The sequence below is a fragment of the Macrotis lagotis genome, chromosome 4 (assembly GCF_037893015.1).
Source record: "Macrotis lagotis isolate mMagLag1 chromosome 4, bilby.v1.9.chrom.fasta, whole genome shotgun sequence".
NCBI classification, from domain to species: Eukaryota; Metazoa; Chordata; class Mammalia; order Peramelemorphia; family Peramelidae; genus Macrotis; species Macrotis lagotis.
In genome coordinates, this window is record NC_133661.1 from 55,935,647 (window position 1) to 55,958,484 (window position 22,838).

The 22,838-nt window shown below is 47.4% G+C and overlaps 1 protein-coding gene across 1 annotated transcript; it reads right to left on the reverse strand.

Annotated features, from left to right (window-relative positions):
- Window positions 1-19,026: 19,026 nt before the first annotated feature.
- On the reverse strand, window positions 19,027-21,798 carry ZNF503 (zinc finger protein 503). Its single transcript, XM_074236377.1, has 2 exons — window positions 21,475-21,798; window positions 19,027-20,676 (listed from the first exon to the last, which is right to left on the reverse strand). Exons 1-2 carry the CDS (start codon window positions 21,796-21,798, stop codon window positions 19,027-19,029), a joined length of 1,974 nt encoding a protein of 657 aa, XP_074092478.1.
- Window positions 21,799-22,838: the final 1,040 nt, after the last annotated feature.

Genomic DNA, 22,838 nt, shown 5'->3' on the forward strand with positions numbered 1-22,838 from the left:
AGATGGGGAGCAGCAAACTGGAGGTGTTGGTGAGAAACGATAGTTGGTAATAGAAGAGGGTGGCCACCTCACTCTTATCGCCCCCACTCCAAAACCCCCACTCCACCAAGAATTCACCTCTTCTCCTTCCCAAAATTTCACCGTTTTCTAGGGTTTTAACCCTCAGCTACCCCCCCAACAAACCTGAGTCCAGCTGTTTAAACATCATCCCACCCCCTTTTCCCCACCTGTCCTCACCATCAAACCTTGGCTTCTTTGAACTCCACAGACCTTGAACCCTAACTAAGCTTTTCAACCTCAAAGCTTCCTCCTCATCTGCCCCGCCCCCAGCCTTGGCCAGGGCTCTTAATTACCCCCCAGCAGCCCCCTAAACAAAGTATTTATAAGGCTTACTGCGTTTATCTTCCCGCTCCTATTAATAAAGACTGGGAATGTGGTGGAAGAAATATGGGAGGGTGACAGGGTTTTTAATGGCGTCTCACCTTAAATGCATTTTAAAATATGTAAATCAATAAAAAAATTATTTGTAATAGCCGTCTAAGAGTGCTGGTTAGGCCGGCGCCGAGTGAAATGCATGCTCCAAGGCCTATTACCATACATCCTGGGAGCTGTAGTTAGGATTAATCTGTCAAAAGGGATGGTTTAGTGTTGATGAATATGACATGTGACCATTAACGGTGTTGATTTTATCTCCCGAGATTAGCATGATTTACTCCGGATGGATAATAATGTCATTTGCTTGATGCCGTGGATCTGTTTACGAGCTGATTAAATTGTAAGGCCTCGCCTCATTTCATGCTATTTGGTTTACGGCTTCATTACCGCAATCACAAAAGCTGGGGAAATGTCCCACATTCCGTGGGGCGATCAATCACCGGCTTCCCCCCCCTTTCTGCCCCCCACCCCCGCCCCAACCCAGTCCATTGCAGCTAAGGATTTTTTTTTGGGGGGGGGAAGCTGAACTGCGCCCTAGTCTGCCCCTTCCCCACCCCCAATGCCTTCCCGGAGCCTCCCCCTCCCCACTATCTGGGGGATCCCCCTGGCCTACTCGGGGAGAAGGGATCTACCCGGTCCTCTAATTGAGATTAAGGAAGTCCTCGAGTAATTAGCTGTAACAAATTACCTTATTATTGAGACAGAGAAGTAAACGGAGGGGTTTTTTTGGTTTGTTGTTGCAAGGGATGCTTCCTATAAATCTGCAGGGGAATGACAGTCCACCAACCAGAAAGGAAACTTGTCAGCAAACTATATTTTCTGCCTGTTACTTTTCACATTGGAATCAGAATGAATGGTGGCTGTCTCTCTTCAAGGACCACAGATTTAGAACTAAATTTGGAGGTCAAGAGAGAATGGAAGCCTCTTTAAGGGAGGCAATTTCACTTTTGCCCTTTTATTCCCAGCTCCCTAGCACCCAGGAGACATCTAATAAATGCATGTGGATTGAGCTTAGTTCTGTCATTCTTAACTTTCTAAGTGTTCTGAACCCCTCTGACTGACTGGGGAAGCTTAAGGACCCTTTCCCAGAATGCTGTTCTTTAATGCAGAAAATAAAAGACATAATTTTAAAAGAAGCCAAGTATATGGAAATAAAGTGATCAAAGTCTTTTTTTAAAAAAGAACCCCTGATCTAGTCCAATCCTCTCATTTTACAGATGAGGAAACTGAGGTTCAAAGGGGGTAAAAGAACTTGTTCAAGATGTGATAGGACCAAGAGAACACACAAGAGAACAACAATCAAGAGAAGATGACTGTGTGGCCTTGGGCAAGCCACTTAACTCCATTGCCTTGTAAAAATCTAAAAAAATTTAAAAAATGAAAAAAAAATAAGAGAAGATGAGTGGAGCTATTTGAAGATGATGCTAATATCAAACAGTCCTTGGGAGATTTGTTCTAACTAGGATAGGCTTGTTCCAAGAGGAAGAAGACATCAGTCTTCTCCCTCCATATTTCAGAATGGTAGGAGGACAACTCAAAAGATTTATGGTAACCCATGAAGAGAACAGATCCCAAGTCAGCTTCCATTATGATAACTCTTTCCTAAGACCCACCTTGAAGGCCTCTCTGACAGTATCCTGAATGGTGTCCATTATGGAAGGGAGATAGAACAAAAGATAGAACAGAAAACACACTTTGCTTTTAAGCTACACACACACACACACACACACACACACACACACACACAAATACAGAGCATATTTATAAAGCAAGCTTGTGGTATACTGGTAAGAATGTTAGACTTGGAAGTAGAGTCTCTAGATTCAGATAGTACAATACTACTTATTACCTTTGTCATAGGTAATTCAGTTCCCCTTCCTGGTCCTCGGTTTCCTTTTTTTGTGAAATGGGGGCATTGAACTAATTAACCCCTAAGACCTTTTCTAGCTCTAATTCTGTTTTTAGGAATTACTGTTTACTTCATCTTTGAGTCCTTATAATCTGAAGGCGCACAACAGAAGATAGTTTAAGGAAACCAAGTTTAAGGACATTTATGGAGTGGGAAATTTACATGCTGCTTTTGGTGTCATAACTTAAGCCTCAAATCATATGTTAAAAACTAGATCATCAAGTCTAATTGCATTATTTTACCAATGAGGAAACTGAGGCTAGGGAGCTTAAGTGACTTGCTTATATAGTTAGTAAGCACTGGTGCAAGGATTTGAATTCAAGTCTCCTGACTTATATTCCACAATACCTTTTTTCCAGGGGCTTTATGATCTTGAATAATTGAGTCAAAGCTGATGAATGGTTTATGCAATGATTTTGTCAAAGATGAACTGAATCCGAAGTCACTATGACTTTTAATCAGGTTGAAGAATGGAAAAAGCCTTTCTCAGGCCAAGGAGTTTCAATTTTGAGCAGATGGACTGAGTGTTAACAAGATCTGAGTTCAGGTTCTGATTCAGGTATTTGGAAATTGGGAAACATTAAATAAGTGTCTTGTCAACTCATCAAATGAGATGATGTATGTAAAGTCTTTTGCAGTCTTTAAAGCCAATATGTTTACTATTTTCCCTTTCTCCTCCTTAGGAGGTAAGCTACATGAAGACAGGGATTGTTTTGATCTTTCTTTCCCCAGCACACATTAACATTTAATAAATGCTAGTTGATTGCCAGTCACAACTAACAAAAATTGTAACATTAAAGTGGGAGAATGAATCCCCCAGGACCTCAGCCTACTTCTTTTTTTTAAGTTTTTGCAAGGCAGTGGGGTTAAGTGGCTTGCCCAAGGCCACACAGCTAGGTAATTATTAAGTGTCTGAGGTCGAATTTGAACTCAGGTTCTCCTGACTCCAGGACCAGTGCTCTATCCACTGCACCACCTAGCTGCCCCCTCAGCCTACTTTTTAAAGCAGAGATGGAGACATTGCTGCCCACAACACTCCCTGAGACCAAAGCCAGATGAAAACATAAATGGAAAAGATCAAACAAAATAAATTTTAAAACATAATAGAACAGAGATAATGCTAATATGTGTTTTTTTTTTAGTTACTAAGTTACTTAGCCCATTCTTTAAAGCAGAGGTGGAGGCATTGCTGCCCACAATACTCCATAATGAGGCCAGAACCAAATTAAAAACATAAACAAGAAAATATTTAACAAAATAAATTTTAAGATACAATGAAACATGGATAATTCTAATATGTGATTTTCTAAATCACTAAGTTATTCAGACCATTGGTTAAAGCAGAGGTGAAGGCACTGCTGGCCACAACAGTCCCTAATGAGGCCAGAACTAGATTAAAACATGAATAGAAAAGATTTAACAAAATAAATTTTAAAATACAATAGAGCAGAGAGAATGCTAATATGTGGTTTTCTAAGTTAAATCCTTATGTACAGTTTAGTCGCCACCAATTTCTATTTCAGTTGGATACCACTGCTTTAAGATACATATTAAATGCTACCCCTTTCTAGAAGCTTCTCTAAATGCCCTGGAACTGGAATGGCACTGAATTTTGTATACCCTTATCATGTGCATTATAGCTATCTGTGTTGATGGCTTCTCCCTCTACTAAACTGGAGAAACTTTCTTGGAGGTCAAGATTATATATGACTTAAACTTTATCTCTCCCCTACACCTAGCACCAAACTCTGCAGACTGGGCACAGTCATTTACTAGCTGTTGCATTATATTTTTGATATTCATTTATACAAAAGGTTGTCTAAGTGTAAGCCTCAGAATTGTTTGTTGGAGGGCGTCATTGTTTAGAGACTTCAATTAGTTCTTGGATTTCTAGGCCCCTGACATGCTAAAGCATCTTCCACCCTGTATGCTCCACCTCTAAAAGAGAAAATCATAGGCTGGTAGTCAAACTCCTTGAGAAAAGGAATGTTTCACTTTTTAACTTTATATCTCTAGTGTTTAGAATGGCATCTTGTAAATACAGACACTTAATAAATGCATGTTAATTGATTAGCTGGTGGACTTAATGGATAGTGTTCTAGATTTAGATTCTGGAAGACATGGTGGAGTGGGTTTCAGGAATTCATGACTTGTGTATCCCTTTGCACAATCAGAGAACCTCTCTGAACCTCTGTTTTCTCATGTGTAAAATGGAGACCATGATACCTATATTGTCTACATTGAAGGGTTGTTTTCTGAGACTTCAATGACATAATGTGTGGCAAGTACTGCTCTTTTAAAAGTTCTCTATAAATATTGACCATTATTTTTAAAAGAGACAGAAGTTTAAACCAATATCTGCTGCTAACATTTCAGCAAACATTGCATATTTTAAGTCATAGGACTTTTTATTTAGATTTTTTTCCTCTCCTTATTGCAATGCCCCCTCCTCCAAGTTCAGTTTCACACACACACACACACACACACACACACACACACACACACAAATGAAATAGAAATAATTAATTGAGTTGAGGAAAAAAATACTCATTAGTCCAAGTAGTTCTCAGAGGCAGTGAGATATAATGGAAAAAGAACAGGACTTCAAGCCAGAAGACCAAGAATGTTGGTTCTGCAAGAAGAGGACGTGGGTTCAAATTTTACTTTTAACATTTATTACCAGTATGATCTTGAACATGTCACTTTAAAGAAGAGATAGTTACAACATTCCCTAATGAAACCAGAACTAGATTAAAACAAATGGAAAAGGTCAAAATAAATTTTGGAATACAATGAAACATAGATAGTGTCTCTATTTGTAAAATGAGAAGTTTGGACCAGACGATCCTTGAGACTCCTTTCAACTCTAGAGCTCTCACCCCATGGGATTTGATATCTTATTCTGCCGTTTATTTGGTTTTGTGCAAACTTAGGCACACTTCAATCTTTCAGGGTCTTAGTTTCCTCATTTATAAAATAACTGAAAAAAAAAATTGAAGAGAAGAGATGATCCCTAGGGTCTCAGTTCTGTTCTGTGATCCAAAGCAGGTACAGGAGTGCTTTAGGTAAGGGTTGGATTTAATGTCCTCTAGGGTCCCTTTTCTAGAATTTTCTATGTTCCCCTTTCTCTTTGAGACCCTGACCAAAGACTGGACCTGGCATAGATAACCTGAGATTAGGATGATTTGAGATTTGGACTAAGGGGCCAGATTTCTTTCCCTACAACCCTGGTAGCCACCCAAGGACATCCTATGATCTTTTTCTTAAAATGTCCTATTTCTCTTACTTCTCATCCAAGGGAAGGTGGTTTTATTTCTTTTCTTATGTGGCATAAACCAAATTTTCCCTCTCTCTGTAAACTCTGCAATAAAAGCTTCCCTTTATAGAGTGAAGGTTGTATTTACTCAGTCCCACTCTCACCTGCCTCACTCAGTACCCAGGTACACTTCTACACACACACACACACACACACAATGTCCCCAAATAGAAACATGAATACAAATCCTGGCGATATCTCTTCTAGGAAGGGTAAATAAATAGGATGTGAACTATGGCTTTAGTGATTAGTGACTACCTCTCTATCCAGAGTCTTCTCAATCAGCCTGGTTTGAAAGTCCCTCTTAGGAGGATCTGAATTCAAATCCAGCCTCAGACACTTAATAATTACCTAGCTGTGTGACCTTGGGCAAATCACTTAACCCCACCTTGGACTCACCTAGGGTACTCCCCCTGATTTTCTGTTCTCCGTCTGAATCCTTTGGGGAAACCAAGGCCACTGTGACTCTTCCATTCCTTGAACCTGCTTGCCCCTCCATTCCTTTGGGACAGAGAATCTGGGCTCACCTGAACTCACTGCAGCTGCTGCCAAAGTAGCTTGCCCCTTCCTCAGTCTTTTAGCCAGACAGTCACTGGGCAAATCACTGCATCAGCTTGTCATCTGGTGATTTCATTTGCTGGTCATTTAGTAATTCAGTTATGTGGTCACTTAGTCATTCACTCACTTACACGGTCATTTCATCCATCACACCATCAGTCATCAAGACACTGCATATGCATCCATTTGGCATCTGGTCATTCAGTAATTCAGTCCCTTGGTCCCTTTTATCAGTAATGTGGCCATTCAATAAATCACTTGCTCCCTTTGTCACTCAGTCATTTAATTAATTAATTCAACAATTATTTATTGAATACCTACTGGGTAAAAGACAGAATGCTGAGCACTATGGGGGACAAAAAAATCTTACGAGACACAGTCCTCTGCCCTCAGTCACTCAGTTACTAGTTGGGTCAGGAAATTATCAATTCTATACCAAATAATGGGGTGAGGAGATCTTTATTGAGTATTTGGGGTACAGATTAAAGATCTAATAGGTTTCCTGATCTTGGGGTACTTATAGAAAATTGGAGAAGAAGAAGATAGGCTCATCTGAAATTGATAGAAACAATGAAATAAATGGAAACTGAAAAAAACCCCAATTACCACATTATAAAGGTTGGAGAGGGTAAGTAATGTGGGTAAGTTGGAGAAGGGGTCCATTGTCCTCAGAAAATTTCCAGTGGGAGCTGTGTTTTAAATGATGCTGCCTTGGTTGGCTCTAGTGGCCAAAAGCTCATGGCAGGATTGATCTTTGAAGGTTTTACAATGTGCTTCATTAGACTCAGGTAAGAATAGGTGAATACATAGATCATATACAGACAAAGAGTCCTACCTGGTGAATGACATCATTCAATTCAACTCAGGCATTTTAAAGTGCCTACTGTGTTTTATCCATTACAAGGGCCAAGAGGGGACAGCATAGCACAGTGGCAGGGATGATAGGTCCAGAAATGAATAATCTTGTTTCAAATTCTGACTTTGCCACTTAAAATCTCTGCAATCATGGGCAGGTCTTTTGATCAATCTAGGCCTTGGGTTCTAAGCTGATAAACAAAGAGGTTGGCTGGACAGTTGTTCTCCACAGTTATAAATGATTGTTTGTGGTCTTCATGCCCTTGGCCAAGTCTAGTCTACAAGCAATTATTAAAGACCTGGTATGAGCCTATAGTATAGCCTATGTAGTGGATCAAAACCTCCAGTTTTGCACATATCTCCAAGAGACATAGGCAGTCAGTTATAATTGATTCTTCAGCTGAACAGCCAGAGTCATTCCTAGATTAGTTTTGTTGGTGGGTTCCCATCTCATGACATAGTCACAGTGAGTTCTCCCAAGCTTGGCTTAAGGGGATGCTGGGACTTTGGGAAACTCTGCTTTCCCTTTTAAATAGGCATGACCTATATTACTAATTGAGCTACTTTCCATCCTGGTGACTAATTTTTCATATAAGCTAGTGCTTCCTCCTGTCCCTGCCTCCATTACAAACCTCTTTAAAACCATGATATTTCTCATGATATGAGAAATTTTTTAATAGATATGCACAATAAACATGTATTATTTGGCAGATAGTCATAGGCAATAATCTTGAAAACATAGTACATATGCAATTACTTATCACATATTATTCACAACAGAACATAGAGACAGACATAGAGTTCAGAGAAAGTTTCAGTCCAAGATCTATGAACCCAAGAATATACAACATAAAGCAATAGAGAATATAGCAATATTGAATAATAGATCAAACATATAGGTCACATGCAATATATAATGTAGGGGTTACATGCCATAAACACAAGATATCTCATCTGAGGGTTGCATTTGGTAGATCAAATACAGAGGTCATACACTGGATATAAATAATTTCATGGATTATAGTTTCTATATAGTCCATTGGAAGCAGGAATTTTTTTTTGGTCTTTGTAACACCAGGGTTTTGCACACAGCAGGTGATTAATACATGTTTAATGTCTGATTGATATTATATTCTAAATATACATCAATGGAGCTCATTTAATTACATGAATAACCCCCTCTCCCATTACATCCCTGAGCATCATAAATCAGGTTAATCAATGATCAAAGGGTCTTGATACTTCTGGTCAAACCTGTATCAAAAGACTCATCATCCTGCAGTCTAACCCTGAACTCATGGATGGCCCAATCTGATTCTTAGCATCCTTAGCATCTCTGGCCTATAGCCTTGATCCTGAGCTTATGAAGACTAGCTGTTGTTGTCTCTGGCCCTCGATTAGGTACTCTTTTTTTTTCTTTTTTTAGATTTTTGCAAGGCAAATAGGGCTAAGTGGCTTGCCCAAGGCCACACAGCTAGGTAATTATTAAGTGTCCCAGACCGGATTTGAACCCAGGTACTCCTGACTCCAAGGCTGGTGCTTTATCCACTATGCCACCTAGCTGCCCCTAATTAGGTACTCTTAACTATTTCCGTTCCATAGGAATACCTATAGCTAGAACGTATTCAAGAAAGGGGCAACCTCAATTCAGCCTTCACTTCTCCCTGTTCATGTAGATCCCTAACTGCACCTCCTTCCCCCAAGAAAACTGAACAGTCTGTCTTGACTTCCCTGACCTTTGGGAGAGTACCAACCTTCAAGAATTTCTTCATCCAAATGATAACCTGGACCCTTTCTATATGAACCATCATCTAGGTCCCTTAGTCTATATCTACACAGTGGGGCAGAGCAGCCCTTTCAGAGCTTGCTTGGTTGACTCCCCATCACTTATCCTCTGCATCATTATAGAGTCCAGTGAACTCCCCTAGAAGCAGCAAGAGTTTGCCATCTTTGGAGGCCCCTACATAATTTCTGGGGCTACTTTATGGATTGACTGATCACTATATCTTTCCACTACTTGATCTCAATACAACTCTCCACCAGTCCATTAACTATCCTTGTGTTTTTCCTGACCCTGAGGTTTCTAAGTAAGATTCTACCCCCAGCTGGTGATTCTAAAACCAGTATCATTCTATCTATTATAGTTCTCTGAGCGTTTCCAAGCTGAGGTCAGAATTCCAAGCTACTCAACAATCTTCCTTTAACTACTCTCTTAGCCAAGAAACTTTCCTTTTAGGAGTCTCCATACTTCCTCCATTCACCAAGATTCCCCAACTCATATGAACAGGTGAATATAGCTTTCTCCCCAACAACAACATGAATAGGGGTAAATCTAATCATGTCACTATGGTAACATTATATGAGTCATGCCATATGTGGCTATTAGTCAGCAGGGACATTTGTTTTAAATATTTTTTTAAATCTTAGGAATCCCTTGAGACTGGTCTCTCTTTATAGTATTTAATATACTTTGGCACAATGAGTTCTGCCTGGGACTTGGACCCAACCCAAATAATTGAAGATGGCCAAAAGACTGGGTGACCTTTTCTCAGGAGTAAGAAGGAGAAACCTGCTCCTTTTTCCTTTTCTTGAGGACAGAGAAAAACCTGAAGTTCTGTAAACTTTGTTACTCAGATAAAGTGGGATTGAGGAAGAAAACCAGAATTCTTACTTGGAGAGACAGAGATACACAGACACAATGAGAGAGACACAATGAGATAGACACAGTGGGACACAGTGAGAGAGACAGAGACAGAGAGACTTAGAGAGATCGAGAAAATAGAGACAGACACACACAGAGAAATAGAGACAAAGATACAGAGACAGAGACAGAGAAACAGAGGCACACAGAGACATATAAAGAGACACAAATACAGAGAGAGAGAGAGAGAGAGAGAGAGACACAGAGGGACAGAGACAGAGAGAGAGAGACAGAGAGAGAGAGAGAGAGAGAGACAGAGAGAGAGAGAGAGACAGAGAGAGAGAGAGAGAGACAGAGAGACAGAGAGACAGAGAGTGTGAGGGGTGGAAATGAAGCAGGTGAACTGCTCTTTGAGAACAACAGACCTGTGGTCTGGGGAAGCAGTGTTAGTGGATTACCTGAGAAGAAAAAGGGGGTATGTGCTTTCCAGGGAAATATTAGGCTGGTTTCATCCCTGGTGGATTCAGTTTGCCGACTGAGAAGTAGGCTCAGGTAAAGTCCCAGAAATCAGAAAGTTTCCTGCTCTATTTCCCATGGTACACTGAACTGTAAGAAGGCAGCTAAGAGAGCTACATTTTGTCTTCATTTCCCTCTCCTTGAGGGTGGGGGCTCTCAGAGGCTAGGCTGCATTTGGTACCTTTCCTGAGGCTGAGGGGGTCAGTCTTTTTATAAAGACAGAATAATAGGGGTGATGATGAAGCCATTCAGACACAGCCCTGAAAGCCTTCCGATAGAGCAATTATTCAGAGACTCCATCTCATTACCCAGAAGACCTCTTTGAGAGCCTGGCAGGGATGGGGAGAGGTCCTATTTAAGGCAAAGGGGCAAAGACCTCTTTTGCCATTCTTGGTATGACAGAGTTCACAGTCTCTCCTATATTATGTCAAGCTAGATGCACATAGGAGGTTGGACTCCATCTTCACATAAGGAAGGACCTGAATAAGACCAAAATATTTCAGCTTACTCTATCTGATTTTGTCAGTCTCAGCAACATAGGTGTCCTGGTCTTTAACATAGGAAGTCCTGACTTCCTGTGACAAGGTGTCCTAGCCCTCTAACACAGGAAGCACTCCCTTTTTGCTGCTGTGGTTGACTTGTTGTGGTTGATTGTTCATGGAAGAAAGGTATAATGATAGTTAATCAAAAGTAGATAAACCAAAACCAATTTTTATTTCTCTTTGAAATATGTTGTATTTGGGGAAGATGAATGGACAGAGCATCTGATGAATCTTTTAAATGATATGCTTTTTCCCCCAATGCTGAATCCAAAGTATGTACTTCCCATTTATACCAAATATGAACACATAGGCAGGTATAGTCCATGTGTGTCCAAATTCTTTCTTGATCCCTTTACTACATCATGGGTAAAAAATGATCAATGACACTTAGGAGGCCATATTCTCAGGGCAGCTAGGTGGCACAGTGGATAGAGCACCAGCCCTGCAGTCAGGAGTACTTGAGTTCAAATCCGGCCTCAGACACTTAATAATTACCTAGCTGTGTGGCCTTGGGCAAGCCACTTAACTCCATTGCCTTGCAAAAAAAAAAACCCCAAACAAACAACCTAGAAGCCCATATTCTCCTACTCTCACTGGAATTAAAATCACCCAGGTGATCCAGTTTCTTTCCCTGCTGCGGTTCAATGTATATGTAGAATGACTTTGGAGATATTATTGATTTAGAAAAATGATCCTTTTGCTTCACAACTAGAAGGAAGGAAGGGAAAGAAGAAGGTTCAAGGAAGGAAGGAAGGAAAGAAAGGTTAAATGATTTGTCAAGGGTTACATGGCTAGTAAGTGTCTGAGAAAATTTGAACTCAGGTCTTCCTGAGTTTCTTTCCCAATAGTGAGGATGTATTCACCCTAAGCATACCCTATTGTGATCTTTCTTGGTTCCAATAGGCATGGATATAATCTAGTACCATGGACCAGAGTAATCTTAATCCTCCATTGATCAACCCAGTGATTTTAGATTCATTTGCATAATACTATGAGCTGGTTATCAACAACATTGTCAACTTTGTCCCTGCTTTCAAGTTTAAGGTCTGCTTAGAGAGATAAGAATTACTCATGAGAACTGACCACCAGTACATCAGAAAGTGGGAATTCCATGTAAGAGAAAGGTGAACACATAGTGGAGAGGAGAGACTACTTAGTAAGAAAGGAAATATAATCTGACTCTTTCCTACCTGATGTATTTCTCCTACTGCCCTGAGCTGAAGGAAGACAATTGAAGAAGAGATAAATTGGGTTTGGCACTTTCCCTAGGGGTCAGGGGTCAATTTTTTGTAAGGGCAGAATCCCTGTTGACCTGGTCTTCCTTTTCCTCACAAATCTGTCTCCCACCTCCAAACTTCTGTTCAGGTTGTCCCACCTGCCTAGAACTCACTATCTCCTCACATCTGTCTCTTACAATTCTTCCAAAGCTAATGTGCCACATCAGACTTTTTTCTTATCCTCCAGCTGCTAGTGCCTCTCCCAAGCATACTGTCATGGAATCAGCTCAAAGGCAGGAATTATTTCATTTTTGTCTTGTTATGCTACTGCCTAATACCTGATACACAGTAGGTGATTAATAAATGCTTGACAATTGATTGGTGAACAGGATGTTAGATTAAATGATTTCTAAAGTCCCTGACAATTCTAAAACTCTGAACCTACTACCTTATTTTCTTGGGAACCTATTCTGACTGGAGGAGATTTTTGAGAGATTTTATGACTGGAGAATTGCACAGATCATTGAGAGATAAAAATGGGTAAACTAGGGTCAGTTAGAGAGTCTTAAATGCCAGACTAAAGAGTTTGAATCTGACCCACTGAGCAAAAGAAGTTGCTGTCTTTTCTTGATATGGGGACAGAAGGGAAAAGGTGATATGATGAAAGTGGAGAGGCTATGTCTGGTAGGAGGAAGAGAGATGGATTTGAAGTTGGAAGAAATCTGTGTCCAAATCCTATTTCTTATCCTCATGAGTTGTATGATGATAAGCAATACATTTCATCTCTGGGTGTTTACATTTTCTCATCTCTAAGTATAATATTGATAGAACTTTTGTGGCAGCTAGGTGGCGCAGTAGATAGACTATTGGAATAGAAATCAAGAAGACTGAGTTCAAATACTACATCAGATACACACTAGCTGTGTGACCCCAGACAAGTCATTTAACCTCTCTCAGATAAGTTTCTTCATCTGTAAAATGGAAATAAGAATAGTATTTCCTTTTCATAGAGGGATGGTGAGGATCAAAAGAGATAAAGAACTTTACAAGCCTTAAAAGTACCATGAAAATCTCAGTTATTGGTATTCTTGAAATGATGCTTCAAGTGGACTATTATCTTCCTGAGTGATTCTTGGTGTCACCCATGTAACACAATGAAACAATGGTTATTGGACTCCAAGGCCTTTTCAGGGCTTAAAACAGTGAGGTCCCCTATACTAATGAATTAGACAAAAAGAGTCCCTAAATCTCCTACAGATTACCTTATATTATGTCTGCACATGAAGTAGCCCTATAGCAGCTGTTCTGCACCTCTATTCAGAAAAGAATAAAGAAGAGGGCTTTTTATAGCTCTCACAGTGCTGAACACATTTAGGACCTCTGAGCATTTTTGTTGACTATACCTGAATTGAATTACCACAGAAGTTATTTAGGTTAGGCAAACAGGAGAACTTCCAGGCCATGTGAGGTGTAAGACACTGGAGCAGATGGGCAAAGGAGACTGTGGGGCCTCTTTCTCTGGGAAGTGCAAACAGAAAGACCCCGTCCCTTCTGTCGGGGACCTGGAGAAAATCTATCTTGTAAGGAGGTGGATCAATTGTTCTCTATGGGGCCCCATCGGCCCTGGGATTCTTTCTGTTTTGAGAATGCCACCATCCCGTTAACTGGTCTTGCATTACTCTGTGACGTGAAGTGGACAAAGGCCTTGGATCCCACATATGCATTAATAATGTTATTCACTCTTTGTATAGTTTTTTTGCAGATTTCACAGTGCCCTCCAATGAGAGAATTTTCCACATCTGTCTTTTTTCACTACTTAAAGTACAGTATGATAGATTTAGAGCTAGAAGGAACCTTAGAGAATGTCTAATCTGACCCTTTTATTTTATGGATGAGAAACCGGAGGAAGTGAGTATTTGCCACTCACTTTCTGCCACTCACTTATTCATTGACATATATGTACAGGAGGTGGAGCCAAGATGACAGCTTGAAGCTAGGACATCCATGTACAAGACTGGATGTTTAATGTAACATGCATATGCTTAGATGATGTGATTACATTCATATCTATACTTCAATGCAGCATTTTATTCACTTTCATCCTTGTGTGGGTCCACAAGAATGGTTATTCTTTGCTCCCTTATTTTGAAAGGTTTTGGAGACATTGGTACCTCCCTCTGCCACAGGGACTTTGGCCTAGATTTTTCTTTCCCAAAGATTCAGAAAAAAGATCTCAGATGTGAAGGATACTAGGAGATACCACCTATTTATTGCTAGGACAGTGAAGCTCCAGAGAAAGAAGAGGTAGGGAAAGATGAAGGCTTTTTATTTTAATGGCTGAAGCTCATTTTCCTTCCTACCTCCACTTCATTTCTGCCCCTTCACCCTACTTCAGTTCCCCACCTCAGCTTACTTTTCTTACCTGGGTGGTGGTGGTGGTGGGGAGGACAAAGCAATTATAAGTCCTGAGCAAGGTTTGGAAATTGAGGTGGGAAAGAGGAGCTTTCCTCCTGATCCTTCATTGTAAAACCTACGACTTAGAAAAATAAATACCTACATACCACAGAGACCATCATTTTCAGGTATTAAAAATAAATGTGTTTTATAAAAAGTATTAGTAGGGTTCTCTTCTCCCATGTCTTTCCTGCTTACGTTATTGGCTCAGAGGACAAAACTGGAAGGCCAGACCCTAATTAAATGGGGAGGCCCTACATAGAGCCCCGGAGATTGACACAGAGAAAGGAGAGCCTGACAGAGGCCCAGGCAGTGAGACATGGGACTTCAGCAGCCGAATCTAGAGACTTCTGTATCAAGGGACCCCCAAGACTAAACTAGGTTCCCCCTCACTAGTCCAATTTCCCTAATTCCATTATTATAATCTCCTTTCGTTTCCCTTAGGTGGTTCTGGGGTGGGGCGGACTCGGACAGAGGAGCTGCCTCATAAAAGGGGGAAGGGTCAAAAGGAAGAGGGAAGGCCTGGGACAGGAGTGGAAAGCGGGAGACTGGGGGTAAATAGGGGACAGTTGAGGCAAGGGGAGAGTATGACCGGCCAGAAGGGAGAAGAGAGCCTCCGGTGTGGTCACGGTCTTCTAAAGACGTTCACACTTGGAGGAGTCTCTATTGGGCTGGGGGGGGGGGGGGGGCGCTGGGCTCCAGGCTTCCAGCTCCAGCCCCGCTTACTGATTTTCGTTTTCTCTGTCGGGTTCCGCAGCGCCGCCTGGCGGCCAGAAGCAGTTTTCGAAGCCTAGACCTAAAAGCTCCAAAGGCCGACGACGCATCCCAGGAGCCAAACTGCAGTGACTGGAGGAGGAAGGGGGGCGGGACGGGAACAGAGACTCTTCGTTCTCTCCGGCCGCCGCCTCCAAACCCCTTAGCCCACCTCTGCTCGGGGAGCAAGCCTCCATTCCGGTCTGCCCCCCGCCTACACACACACACACACACACACACACACACACAGACAGACACACAGATACACGCACACAGACAACACACAGACACACAGATACACACAGACACACACACAGACACAGACACACACAGATACACGCACACAGACACACAGACACACAGACACACACACACACAGCCCAACACAGACTCACTCCATTTCTTTCTGTCTGGATCTTTTCACACCAGACGTTTCTCCTACACGTCGGGGCCCTCCTTGTAACTCCCCTGTCCTGTCCCCTAGCTTTCAGCCGCACAGCCCCAGCACCCCAGGTGAATGTGTGAGGAACGTGCCGGGAGGTCCCCCTACCACCAAAGACAGTAAGAGTATTAGAGAGGAGAAGCCATTGGAAGGGCTCTCTGCGTGTGAGAGACACACGGGCCTCCTGAATCCTGGCCAGACATGGTCCTGCCTTGGCCATTATGGCAGTCAAATCTGATGGGGGGGGGGCAGAGGGGTGCGAAGGAATCTTCCCTGGCCCCCCTTCCTGAGACATCGAGGAAAAAGAATAGAGGAAATTTCGAAGTGTATGGCGTTGAGTGCGAGCAGGAGGGGGGCGGATGAAAGCAGTGAAAGGTCATCTTTGTTCCTAGTGAAGGACACGGCCCCTCTTCTTTCCGCCCCGAAGTGCCTTGAGCCGAGGTCCTGGCCCAGAACTGAACATGGAACTGAATTTGCTCTCCCTTACTCCTGCCCTGAATGGGATCTGTCTGGGGTGGGGAATACAAGGGGTGACAAGGTGACCTCCTTTCTTCCAAAGAGCCAAGGTTCAGCGCGACCTGACGTTAGCCAAGACCTGCTTTCGTCCCTCACACTAAAAAATAAAAAATGTCCAAGAAAATTGCCCTGGCTGGGCGGTGGCCTGCTGCTCCAGGCAGCGCTCTTTCCAGAAGCCTTGGGTGACTCGAGCCCCAGTCCCCGGTTTCTCCGGGTGCTCTCTGTCTGCTCGCCGCTTTCCCCCGGAAGGTAGCCCTCCGAATCCCGGGGCTCCGCATCGGAGAGCCAGAGGGCGCTCCGGGCCCCTGGGGTGGGGGCGTGGGGGGGCAGCGGCCTCGGCGAGAAGCACGCGGGGCCATTTACGTCCAAGCCGGGATAGAGGCAAAGGGAGCGCCGCGAGGGGTGGGTGGGAAGGAAGTCACAAAGAAATAAGAAGCGATCCGAGGAGGAGGCAGAACGAAATCCTCGGTGGGGTCCTTCCGCTCCCGTCCCCTTCACCGTCTGAGCCCTGATGAGGGGCTGCGGCTCCCCGGGCCGGCTGGCGGGGCAGGAGCCGGGCCGAGCGGAGGCCGCTGCGGGCCGGGCGCGGCTCCCGGGGCCGGCTGGCGGGGCAGGAGCCACTCGGAGCCGGCCCGGCCAAGTCTGCAGACCAGAAGGGCTGGGAGCCCGGCGAGCTCTCTCTGCCCCCCCCCCCCAGTCCCTACCCCCCCCCCCCCCCACCATTCACAGAGACAGCCTCCAGGTGCACCCAGGTGGCAGCGTGAGCCAAACCGCCAGCCCAGGGACCCGGGCAACTCCCGACTCAAACCTGAAAAGTCGCTTTGCTGTTTGATTTTCCCCAGGTTGTGTTCTTCTGGACTCAGTTTCCCTAAGCGCTCTTGTTGGGATCAGAGCCCAGACAGACGGAGAACCCACCATCCCTGGACTCTTCGGGGGTCTTCCAATTCCTGTGTTAATTTGGTTAAGTCTTGGAAAACTGGTGTCCAGCAGTAGATCTCTGTGCTGCCCGCCCCCCCCCCCCCCCGACAAAATCAAGTCGGGAAACCTCGTTTCTTTTCTCGGTTTAGAAACAGTCTTTGGGCCCCAGCCCCGGCCGCTGATTCCCGCAGCCAGGATGGCTGTTTTCTCCCAGGGCAGAGATTGAGAAGTCCAGTTCGCTCAGCAGAAGAGACCAGCTGGCGCCCCGATATTATATTAGGGAGCTAGCTGGGGCCAGGGAAAATGGTGAGTTGTAAAAGTTGGTGAGAAGGAAAGGGGAAAGAAAAGTCTTGGTGGAATGCACCCAAGTCCCTCTCCTGGCCTGGGGTCAACCTCCAGGAGAAAGAAGAAGTGGGGGGACTCATTTCCCCAGGGGAGTTGGGGGGGGAGGGTTTGTCTAGAATGCCTTCTACAGTTCTCACACCTTCGCCCAGATCTGTCCGAGGGACTGGGAGAAGGGACCGGGAAAGGAAGCGATTTCCCTTCATCTCCAAGAAGAGGCATCGAATGGAGACAGCCTCAGCTCCCTTCCGAAGAATGGAGCCACGAAATTAGAGGAAATTGAAAAAATCAGAACACCACGAGGAAAACTAAGCTGGGATATTTTCTCCCCACTCGGGCTGCAGGAGGAAAAAAAATCAAAACGAAATAAACTGATAAGAGTACTCCCCTCCCCAATGCAAGTTTCCTCACCCCCCCCCTCCCTCAAGAACCACAGCTGCCCCCTCCCGGCACCACCCATTCACAAAAACAAAACAAAATAATAAAGAATTTCACCCAGGGCCCAGGAGAGGGGGAGCTGTTGGAGACTGCAAACAGATTAGAGTCAAGCCTCCCCCCCTTCGCTATTCTCTTACTAATTAAAAAAAAGATAAGAAGTAGAATCTTTGAATACATTAAATATACGGAATTTTAATCTTTAAAGCGATACATTGTCTATTATTTTAGTACATGACGTAAACCTTACTTGTCCCCTTCTCAGCGGGTGGACTTAAAAATTAAAAATAGTTAAGTGTTCCTTTCAAAGAACAAAATAAGGCAAATGAGGTTTTGGAATAGAATTGTTTTTTCTTTTTTTTTTCTTCCAGAATACATACAAAAAAATACCCATTCTCTTTCAATGGTATACACCTTAAAAATAATTGCAATTTGAAACCAGAGCTGACAAATTGCGGTGGTTGTTTTTTTTTCTTTTAGTAACAAACATGCATGTAAATTTGTCGTTTCCATCAGACATTAAATAAGAACGTACAATACAATCATAGCAATTTTAAAGTAACATTAAAGAGAAGACCTCTAGTTCTGTGGTGGTTTTTTTTTATTTATAATCTACAAGGGGGAGGGGGGTTTCCATTTTTTTTTCCCTTTCCTTCGAGTTTTAAAATTTTTTCTTCTCCTCTTTTAAACCTACGGGAGCTTGAGCTAAAATAATGCACTTCTGAACCACGGGTCCGCTTGGAGCTAACATAAATAAATACCTGTGCCCTCCGATGCAGTCCTCAGATGAACACTTTTCTCAATTTTTTTTCTATAAAAAGTCAAAGGATATTTTCAACTTTTATAAAGTTTAGGAGAGGAGAGGAGAAGTGGGGAAAGAGGGGTGCTTATGGATCTCTGTCGCTGCTGCCGGATTAGATATATATATATATATATATATATATGTATATATATATACATATATATATATACATACTGTCTATTTTTTTTTCCTCTCTTGCCCCATCTTCCCCAGCCCCCCCCAGGTTGGGTCAATCTGAATGCCTTCGGGCCCCGTTCCCCCCTCCCCCCAATTTCCCCCCTTTCCCTGCTTTCTCCCCTCCCCCAAAAAACCCACCCCCTTGTCCGTCCACCCCAGCCCAACTTCCTCCCCTCCCCGCCCTTCCCCACCCCCCCCTCACTGATAGCCCAGCGCGGAAGCTGTGGTGAGTCTCTGTCCGTAGAGGGCGTAAGGGGAGTAGTAGGGTCCGGTGGCCGCCGGGACCGGCACTGGGGCGCCGGGAGTGGGGAGGGGGCTCTTGGAGTAGGGGTGGTAGCGGCTGCTCAGTCCCAGCGCGTGATGAGGGCTGCGCAGGGCCAGGGTCCCGGGGCTTCCCGGGGCTCCGGAGGTGGGAATGTGCATATGGCAAGCCATTGCCGCGGCGGCCGCGCTGGCCAGGGAGGAGGAGCTGGGGTAGCCGGACAGCAGTTTGTCCGTCCCGGGGAAGGCCGTATGCGTCCGCAAGTGACTCAGCAGCTCCTCCGACGTGGCGAACCGCTTGTCGCAGGGCCCGTTGGCTGACACCCAGTTGCAGATGTGGGGCAGCGGGTCGTTAGGGAGCATGAAGCCGTAAGGGTAAAGAGGGTGGCCGGCCAGCGAGGGCGGGGTGGCCCCCGCCGCGGCCGCGGCGGTCAGCGACGAGTGGACGCCGTGGAGCGGGTGCGTGGGGTACACCAACGGGTATCCGGATTTGAGAGCTGCAGCGGCGGCCGCGGGGTCGTGGGCGCAGGAGGCGCTGGCGGCAGCTGCCCCGGCGAGGTGGCTGGCGCAGTGGTAGCTGAGGCAGTAGGGGTCCCGGCACAAACTCGCAGTCATCACCGAAGGGGGGGACGCCCCGGCCAGGGGGCTGGAGCCGGCCGGTTTGCTGCAGCCCAGGGAGCCGGCGGCGGCGGCGGCTAGCTGCGCTCCAACCAGGCTCCCTGGCTTGGTGGGATCCAGGGCCACTCCGTGGGGGAGGAACTGGGGAGGGTAGCCGGCGTAGGCCCCGGCTAAGCTGCCAGGGTAAGTCATGCCCGCGGGGGGCAGAGGGAAGACCGTCTGGCCCGGCTTGTAGGGGGACACCGGGGCCACCAGCCCGGAACCCAGAACCGAGGACGAGGTCGGGGCGCTGCCGGAACCCGAGCTGGAGCCAGAGCTGCCGCAGTCCGAGCCCAGGGACTTGCTCCCGGGGCCCCCGTCGGGGTGTTGGTTGACGTCCACGTTAATCCCCCCGCAGCTAATCCGGCCGTGAGCCAGGCCGCCTGGGCCTCCGTCGCCTGTGGAGCCCCCGGCCCCTTTGCCGCTGCCACCGGCACCTTCAGGGTCCTTCTTGTCGTCCTTGCCCTCGGGGCCCCCTCCCGAAGAGGGGAGCATCCCTCCGGGAGAGCAGGCAGAGGCGCTGGAGCTCGGGCTGCCTGTCCTGGGCGTGAATGGCTGGCAGGTGGCGCTCGGTACCCGGAATCCCGACTTTTCCGCCGAGACCCCGCCGCCGCCGCCGCCCCCGCCCCCTCCTCCTCCTCCTCCTCCTCCTCCGCCGCCGCCGCCGCCGCCGCCGCCCCCCGGCTCCTTCTTATCCGCGCCAGGTTTGGAGTAGGGCTTGAAGCTCGACTTGTCCTCGACCCCGATGTCGCTCAGTTTTAGGGGGCCCGACTTGGTGTCCTTGTCGCCGCCGCCGCCGCCGCCGCCGCCCCCGGCGCCGCCCCCGTTGGAGGCCACCGAGGACAATTTGGAGGAGGGCGAAGGGTCGGGCTTTCCGATCTGGGAGCAGGTCTGCGCCAACAGCGCCAGTGGGCTCTTCTTGGCATCGAGCTGCGGGGGTCAGACGGGAAGGGGGACAGGGAAAGAGAGAGAGGAGACCTTTAGGATCCTTACTTCTTGCGTAGCCGTTCCCAGGCCCCTAGTCCTCCGAGGTGCTCTGCCCTCCAGGGCCCCGGCAGAGCCCCCTCGGGGTTATCCAGAAGGGGCGAGCAAAGACACCTCCCCCCCATCCTGAAAAACTACCAGCCTAAGGAAGAGGTGCGGCCATCATCTTCCACTTCCCATGATCACCCCCTTCGGTCTTTTTTTTTTTTAATGCTGGGGATGATGCTAATTAGATTTGCCCAAACTCAAAATGTGGATTTCTGCTTATGGCTGTACCGATCGGACTCAAGACTCTTCTATTGGGGGGGGGGGGGCGCATTGGAGGAGACGTCTCGGGCAGTCCGCGCCTCGGAGGCTGTTTACAATGTGCAGCCTCTTTGGGGGTGCTTAGTGGTTTCGGAACCTATCGGACGCCCTCGTCTCTCTCTCTCTCTCCAGTCCGAGCCCCGGAAAATCAAAGGTGGGAACCGGGGGGCTAAGTTGGCCTCCAAGTCCCTATGCATCCAAACGCTCCAAATCTGGACTTGGGCGCCCCTCTCCCCTTCTCCGACCCAGTTTCCAACTGCCCCCCCCCAGGGGAGCTGAATCACTCCGGACACCCCCCCCCCCGTCCTCATTCCAAAGAGAATGAAAGCCCCCGAACCCGGGCCGATCCGGCGGATAAATCGGGGAGCAGCGGAGTGTGTGTGTGTGTGTGTGTGTGTGTGTGTGTGTGTGTGTGTGTGTGTGTCTCGGGGCGCTTACCTCGATGGGGCTCACGGGGGTGGAGGGCAGAGGCTGCAGGTACTCGGGGTGTAAGATGTGGCCCGTCCGCGCCGTCAACATCTTGAGCACCTTGATGGGCAGGCGGTTGGCCTGGCGTAGAGGGTCCGAGGGGGGCACGGCGTGAAGGAAAGGCTTGGTGCTGCCGGCCGAGGACGGGCCGGGGCCGGGGCCGGGGCCGGGGAGACTCCCGGAGAGCGCGCTGGTCCAGGCGGGGTCCGCGCCGCCGCCGCCGCCGCCACCGCCGCCGCCGCCGCCGCTGTGCTGACTATTTCTCAGGGCAGAAAGCGAGGGCGCTGTGCTCATGACCCACCCGCGCGCATGGGAGCAGCGGGGGGAGGGCTCCGGGAGGCGCGGGGCGGGCTCGGGGCTGCGCGCTGGCCCGGGGAGCGGGCGGAGGCGGAGGCGGAGCGGGGCGGCCGCCCCGGGCGTCCGGCGCGCCTCCTCGGCGCCTCCGGGGGGCCTCGCGCCGAGCCGCGGCCGGGCGGCTGCTTCGGCGGGGCCGCGGAGCTGTCCCGGGTAGCGGCCGGCTGCGCCCCGGCGCCGCGCTGCTGTCCGCCCGCCGCCCGGGGCCGCGCCGCGCTGGCTGCGATGTGAGCCGCTGCCCGTCCAGACGGGGCTCTGGCGAGGAAACTCACTTCCAAAGCAGCTGCATCTGGGGGGAGATTAAAGCCTTTGCCGCCTTCCAATCAAATGGGAGCCCGAGGTGATTGGAGGGTCAAAGGGATGTGACGCGCCTCGCGCCGCCGCCGCCGGGACTCTCCCCACTGGTTTTAATGGGCAGCTCCCTCCTTCCAGGCCCCCCTCCCCATCCCCTCCTTGTTTTCGCGGGGAGGACAGGATGGCATTGATTTTCCGTTTGCAGTCGGCGCCTCACTCCTTTTCTCTCCTCTCCCCCTCCTTTTTTTTTTTTCCCTCGCTCAGACACCCACTGGAATCGAGAGTAGGGACCCTGGGCGGGTGGGGGTGGGGGGTCCGCAGGTAGGCACACTCTTGTGAACCCTGAAGCTCCGGGGGGAGACCGGGGGCGAAGAGCCTCTTCTCCTGACCCGGCCGGGTCCCGGATCAAAGGGAAGCCGCCGGACTGTGCGAGGAGGGGGTGCTGGAGGAAGACCACCCGCCCGCGTGGGATTCGGCCAGCCTGGGCGCCGGAGAAACCAGGAGCTCCGGCTGCGGCGGCTCCTCCCGGCCTGGCCCACTCCGACTCCCCTCCCTCCTCCTCCCCATGTGACAGACTGGGGAGCCCAGATTGGGGGAAGCGCGGGGATCACATGTTTCCTATGTTACACATCCCCCCCTCTTCTGCCTGTCCCCCTCCCTCCCCCCCCCGGGCATCTCCACCCCTC

What these genes read in the sequence shown, in the direction of transcription:
- ZNF503 (XM_074236377.1), bottom strand. Translation starts at nt 21,798, where the DNA reads ATGAGCACAGCGCCCTCGCTTTCTGCCCTGAGAAATAGTCAGCACAGC. An exon ending in CCCCCGTGAGCCCCATCGAG is followed by an intron (nt 20,677 to 21,474) that starts GTAAGCGCCCCG and finishes TGACCCCCGCAG; the next exon opens with CTCGATGCCAAGAAGAGCCC.